This window comes from Cariama cristata, unplaced genomic scaffold (genome assembly GCF_000690535.1).
Source record: "Cariama cristata isolate BGI_N322 unplaced genomic scaffold, ASM69053v1 scaffold100, whole genome shotgun sequence".
In the NCBI taxonomy this organism is placed as follows: Eukaryota; Metazoa; Chordata; class Aves; order Cariamiformes; family Cariamidae; genus Cariama; species Cariama cristata.
In genome coordinates this window covers 1-6820 of record NW_009592734.1, presented here as the reverse complement: position 1 = coordinate 6820, position 6820 = coordinate 1, and the positions used below count along the sequence as shown (strand labels likewise).

At 41.4% G+C, this 6820-nt stretch overlaps 1 protein-coding gene across 1 annotated transcript; it reads right to left on the bottom strand.

Annotated features, from left to right (window-relative positions):
• Positions 1 to 295: 295 nt before the first annotated feature.
• Positions 296 to 6096, bottom strand: JMJD4 (jumonji domain containing 4). The gene is made up of 6 exons (XM_009700804.1): positions 5819 to 6096; positions 5027 to 5192; positions 3574 to 3699; positions 2595 to 2862; positions 1551 to 1697; positions 296 to 693 (listed from the first exon to the last, which is right to left on the bottom strand). The coding sequence occupies exons 1-6, from the start codon at positions 6081 to 6083 to the stop codon at positions 382 to 384; spliced, it is 1284 nt and encodes a 427-aa protein (XP_009699106.1). The 5' UTR covers positions 6084 to 6096; the 3' UTR covers positions 296 to 381.
• Between the last annotated feature and the right edge of the window lie 724 nt (positions 6097 to 6820).

Below are 6820 nucleotides of genomic sequence, written 5' to 3'. Positions count from 1 at the left end.
CTCTGTATGCAGTGCTCTCAGAAGGCGAGGGAATATGGTGCAGACTACTGCAGTCTCAATGTTTAGCCCTGACAGATCTAAGCTTGATCCACAGAGAACTTCTGTTCCCCTTCCCTGAATGCATACTGGCCAGCAGAACTCATAATATAACACTAATGTGATTTGCATTTTTCCTTTGATTTTTTTCCTGTTCAGTTACTCTAGATACTCAAATGCTGTCAACTTAAAAAGTATTCAGTCTTGTTATGAATGTACTCTCTCCCCACTCTATATTAAGGCTCTTTGTACTTAGACTGCAACGGCTATTAGGGAGGAGTCAGTCTTCTACAAACACCCATTTTGCAAAAGTTTCATTTTACAAAGAACTGAATAAATAGGAAGTTAGAGTAGTGCTGTATCTATTGCTGCTTTCAAGTGGTGGAGCAATGCCTCCGGAGGTGGAGAAAGTGACGTCAGGTCTAGTTTCTTGAAATCTTCATTAGCACTCAAAGATGTTAACACCTTCACAGTCCTCTTTAAATCAAACACTGCATGGAGCATGCCTAAGGTGGAAATGGCAGCTTTGGGAGTGTTCTTTGCTGAAGCTTCGTCATCGAGGCCGTTTTCCAAGACAGAAATCCTGTTCTCGGCAATGACTTTGAGGAAGTTGTAGAACTCCTTGTAGTCTATACCCGTGCAAGACTTCATGATCAACTAGGGGAAAAAAACCCAGCATTGAAATGGAAACAACTCTCTTTTATTTATAGTAAGAATTACAAAAACAGTTTATCAAGCTAGTAACTATCAGGAATCATAAGTAACCATGCTTAATTATATTTTTTGTAATTCCCCAATGGCACTAAAATTCTTTACCTTACTTGAAATTCCACTAGCCCCAAGCAACAGCCTGCTGCTTCTGAGTACTCAATGGCAGTGTTTTTTGAAACTATTTTTGAAGGACATCAAACTAACAGTAGTAACAGCCTCCAGAAATAAACTTCACATTTGTTTCATGCTTAAGGTTTTGCAAGCGTACAACACTGCTCAGTATAGTTATGTGTTCTGAAAGCATCACTTTGCAGACACAGAAACACACTGCCACCTTCACCTTAATTTTGCTTGTTTCAGATTTACTGTTTCATCATGAGTGGTCTTCAAACCAGTTCTTCTGTGTGGGGTCTGTCTTATTAGTTCTGTTCACATGAAAAAGCACTTAGATTTTATAAAGGGGAACATAAATACTACATAAAGGATTGATCTCTATGCTAATACTAACCTTGACAGTTGAAGAAGAGCATTTAGAGCATTAGTTTTTCAGACAACATCCTGATCATCTTGACACAGCAAATACGCACTGGCAAAAGCCTTTCCCTATCATCTCACTAAAGTAATATTTGATTTCCTGTAAAATGAAGTTGTCACCAATTCCTATTTCCTTATGAAACATGTACTAATTCCAGGTATGATGCTAAGGACTCTTGCATCTTACAACTCTGACAAGGTGGTGCAATGCATGCCTGAAATATATGATCCTCTAAGAGAGTCGGGCAACCAGCATCATGTTGTTATACCTGGCATTGTAGGTGCCAATCATCCATAGGGTCTTTCCACTCATTGATTTCCCGCTGGACAGCTGCTAATTCATCCTGTAGGAAGCACCACATTATAGCCACATTGCAGCCATTCACCCAGTTGTGGTTAATGGAAATGGTATCCTCCTGAAGGAATAATTGAAATGGTTATTAGGCCTTACATAGGGAAGTGTGAGAAAACAGTTGTAACATCACTGATGCTGCAAAATGTAAAATCTCATTCCTCAGCAAGCGAAATGCTTCTTTGGCACCAATACCATGGCTATTTCTTTGTAATGTCCCTGAACAACCAAATGTTGTTTCACTCTGTAAACTGGCAAATGTCTCTAGTTCTTCTGTCTGAGCATACCTTTTAAGAGCACAAAAGTGGCAGAAGGTGGTGGGGAAAAAAGAACAAGGTTGTTAATTTGGGTTTGTAACCATGGAGACCAATTTGTTAGCATTTTCCATTATTAAATTACAATTTACACTTAGAAATCAAGATTAACAGCCGCATCACAAGTCCATCTCACCTAGCATCCTATTTCTCAGTGACTAGTAGCATCTAATGACGAAAAGCATAATAAAAGAAGGTGCAGACAGCTTCTTCACAGAATCATAGAATTGTTTATGTTGGAAAGGACCTTTAAGTTCATTGAGTCCAACCGTAAACCTAGCATGGCCAAGTCCACCACTAAACCATGTTCTTAAGAACGACATCTACACATCTTTTAAATGCCTCCAGGGATGGTGACTCTACTACTTCCCTGGGCAGCCTTTTCCAGTGCTTGACAACCCTTTCGGTGAAGAAATTCTTTCTAGTGGTCAATGACCTGAGGAGCTTATGAGTTCAGGCTTGCTTTTAGCAATCATCTTGAGTGGCCACTGATAGACCTTTCCTCTGTGAATCTCTCCAAACTTTTTGCAGCCCAGTTAAACTTTTGGCATCCACAACATGCTGTGGCAATCAAAGTTTGATCTGATTCAAGCCTGCTACCTGATGATCTCTCTGTGTGATGAAAAGGATGGTATCTGTTATCTTACCAGATTGTAAACTTGATGATGCCATCCGCTAGGGATGAAGACTATCTCCCCTGCTTCCTGCACAATTTCAACAGGGGGTTGACTTTGGTTGTAGCGAGGGTAAACGCTCCTGTCCTGAAGACTAGGTGCAGTCACGTCGAAGGGCAAGTTGCCATGGCGGTCTTTCAGGTACTCCTCCTGTCCCGCAGGGTACAACAGCCATTTCTTTCTCCCACATATATTGGCTGACCAGCTATAGGAACGGAAGACATCAGCATGGAATGGAGTCCTGTGGGGCAAATCAGAGGTTTAAATAAAGACAACGTCTAAAAGCTGCAAAATGAATTAAAGTCTCTGAGAATCAGACATATACACAGAAATCAACCTTTACTATGCAAACTTGATCCCAGACTGTCATCCTCTTCACTTAATTTTGATTCTTTTATGTATTAAAAGGCCACCATATCTACATAGTATTGCAGTGTTTTATATCCTCTGTGCTTCTCCATCAGTTAGCTTTGAATCTGTCACAAATACCTCAATGGCAGGAGATTCTATGATGTGAATGAGAATACTGTAAATGCAACTTTATCACCAATGATGGACTTAAATTTTCACCTGCAAAATATTTGTCCAACTCATCAGCACCTCTCAAGGCTTCCGTTGACTTTGCAAATCACAAGTGCCTGATGACCCCCAGGGAGTTGCCGCTTTAAAACCTTATACAAGCTAGCTAACAATTTTTGCAGATTTTGTGTGGACAATTCAGAGCTTTTTGAAGCACAAAAGCACTTTAGCTGACTGCATAAGGACAGCTCACATCCAGAACCAAATCAGCTCCCTGAGAAACAAAACTCGCTGGGTTCAGGTCCAACATTACACAGTACAGCCACACTGCCTCTGCAGCATGATGCTGTCCTGAAGGACAATGTGATAATCCCCCGTAATATTAATCTTAAATAAAGAGTATGTAAGAATGACAGAAACCACACTGTCTTACCATGAACCTTTAGGTCCCATGTAGACAAACCGGTAATCATCCACAGCTATAGCATCCCAGTATTCATTCAGCCAGTCAGATGAGAAATACACAGGGGTTGTATAAACATCTTGCTCGGGGAAAGCTCTTAAAAAGATAACGTGTTGGAAACAAGTTTCAGAAAAATGCAACATTGCTCCTTCTACTTCAGTTTCCAAAACCCAGATACAAAGATCGATCAGGTCTCTAGCAGGCCATTAATACTTAGCTGCCATCTCCTTTGTACCATTGACAACTCTCAGCTGTATGTAAAATGCACGCAACACTGCTTTTCTGTCTCCTAGGAAAGCTGTGAAGGTTAATTGCTATTTGGGAGACTCCTTCTAATTATGTTAAAGACAGTTCCTAATAAACACATTCTCTTTAGATGAGATACCTGCAAGACTGGTTGTCCAACTGGATGACAGGCTGGGGGTGTGCAGGTTAGGAGAGAAGCCAGGCTGTGGGATTTTGACAAGTCCATGGCCTTCTCCTACAGGATATGCTGCCCCTTTCCCATCCTATGCTGAATGTGCAGACTTTCTATCGCAAGCCACAGCATCGGTGTCTGCGAAAGCAGACAAACAGGGAGGCAGACTGACAAATTTCCTCTATTGTAAGTCACTGGCACACTCAAAAATGAAAACAAGAGCTGACCACAAGGAAGTTGGATTAAGAGCAGGATGTGTTTAAGGAAGAAGAGATTTGAGTGAAAAGACACAGAAATCCTACACAGACATGGGGAATGAACAATGCATCCACCTTGCAAGCAGCAGACTGGAGGGGAAGTTAAGCCAGAACAGGGTGAAGAGAACTTTAACGATTGGGAAGGTTAACAGAAACCAAAATACATAATAAAGGACTATAAATCACACATGCTCACTGCATTAAACATAATTAGGAATCTCCCCTTTCTTTTTAAGAAGTAAGGTTTCCACTGTAGCAGTCAAACAAAAGCCAAATGTTCCAGCCACATAGTTTCCACAGGGATAACATACAGTCATTTAAAACACAGAGGAAAGCGCTCAACAACGTCAGCTTCTTCAGGAAACAATGACCTGTTTAAAGACCATACTATAAATCACACATGCTCACTGCATTAAACATAATTAGGAATCTCCCCTTTCTTTTTAAGAAGTAAGGTTTCCACTGTAGCAGTCAAACAAAAGCCAAATGTTCCAGCCACATAGTTTCCACACATAAAACACAGAGGAAAGCGCTCAACAATGTCAGCTTCTTCAGGAAACAATGACCTGTTTAAAGACCATGTCCTGTGAAGTACCACAAGAAGAGTGCAGTATAAGATTGGTATTTTGGCAGGCAAACGCTAACAAACACTATTGGTGGCATTTAAACACTTGGGCATTAGAAGATAAGCTCCGCAGCAGCTCTCTGCTGTGCATGGCATGTAGCGGTTTCCACAGTGCTCTCTTACCTGCTCAGGTGCCAGTCCTTTAGATAAAGGCACCCTCGGGATGAACGGTAGTCATTTTTAATGTACTCTTTCCAGTACTTTATATACTCCTTGAAGGGGAGCTGCTCCTTTGGGTTAGAATTGTACTCCTTGACATCACAGTTGGCAACAGGTACTACAGCCTCTCCTGAAATACAAACTCTTTGAGCTCAGGAGGGGACAGAATAATCGATGCTGTAACTGAACTCCCTTAACCTTAATCACTGCAGCAGCCTCTAACATTTGGGCCCCATAATGCTAAGTAGGTACAAACATATAAAGCAACAATCCCTAGCCCAGCTCCCACTCCCAACACCATCATTCTAGGCAAACATTATTCAGACCAGAAGTTATTTACTTAATGTGACCTGAATTTTCCTCTTAAACTACATTAGGATGGGGTATTGATTTCTATTAAATACACTAGTATTTTACAGCCTGAAGAGATATTTCACTGTAACTACAGAATACTTTCCCCTTGTCTGGCAAAAGTGTCGGGCTGCTCCTCTGGTTAACGTTAAGCAGGCATATAAATTGGTATGGTTAAATTATACAACACTTCTTATTTTTTTTTTTTCATTGTGGGAATAAATTCAAGATCGGAATCTGTGAAACATAAAGTATGAGTAAGTATAGAAAATGAATGTATTAACTTAGAAAAATGCCTGGAGAATTGCTTGGTTTTGTCTAGCAGTTCTATTTCTAAGATTAAAAAAAAAGCTGTGTCATTTAGCCTACATGTTTTAATTAGGTATTAAAAATGCCATGACTTACCAAACTTCTGCAGCAAATGATCAAAGTTAGGCTTTCCATCCCAAGTAACCCAATTTCTCCTGCTGCCCCAGTCTTCCGTGAATTTAGCTGAGAAAATACAGGGATGGTTGGGAATCAAATAATCCCGGAAAAAGTCTGAATAAGTGAACGATTCTACTTTTTCAATAAAGTCAACGTGTCCTCCGGGGAGGCAGAACGCACCCTGAGATGAACTGCTGTAGTCACGAAAAAAGGCAGTGGAACAGGCGAATGTTGCCCTGTCCATGCAGGCTGGATACCCTTCCTGGCTTAGCCAAGACAGCGTTGAACAGATCTTATCCTGTTACGCTACAGTAAAAAAAAACTGCTTTAAAATGTGACTTGAGTCTCTAAATCCATGAAAACTCACAGAAAAATATAAATGGCCAGAGGTAAAACAAGAAATCGTGCAGGAGCATCCCACCACGTTGGGCTAATTAGGATCTTCCATAGTTCATAAAGTTTAATGCTGGTGGGATATCTGACAAGAGTCACCCTATGGATGGTGAAGATGTTGCTTTTTGCTCGTCACCTTCTTTGTCAGGGTAACCACGCTCTCTGGGGTCGACCAGCAAAGGCTAGTTCCTTCCTAAAACACAGAAACATTAATGTCAGTGGGATGTCCCTACTAAATTAATTAATTGCAGGGGTGGCGGGAAGGAAACCCCCTAAATACCTGGGGCCCTGAGAAACCACTGCAGCCCAGTGACTGTACTGGAGCTCACCCCTCTGTCAGGAGAAGATATAAGCTCTGGCAACCCGCCCCCTCCCCAGACGTTTATCTATGCGCCAGGCAATAATTATAGATTTAAAAAAAAAAAAAAAAAGGTGAATAAAAGGGAGGTGTCTGGAGAAGGTGGGGTGGGGGAGGGAAACACTGAGTATCGAGGGAAAGGGAGGAGGCCTGAGGGCAAATGAGGCTACATATCCTTCGGGGATGGGCATCAGGGAGGGGGAGACAGCGGGGGTGAAAAGGAGATCAAG

Coding starts and splice junctions, on each gene's coding strand:
- JMJD4 (XM_009700804.1), bottom strand. CDS start 6,083: ATGGACAGGGCAACATTCGCCTGTTCCACTGCCTTTTTTCGTGACTAC. Junction 3,700..5,026: donor AAGGACTGGCACCTGAGCAG/GTAAGAGAGCAC, acceptor TATCTTTTTAAG/AGCTTTCCCCGAGCAAGATG. Junction 694..1,550: donor ATTGGCACCTACAATGCCAG/GTATAACAACAT, acceptor TTTTTCCCCTAG/TTGATCATGAAGTCTTGCAC.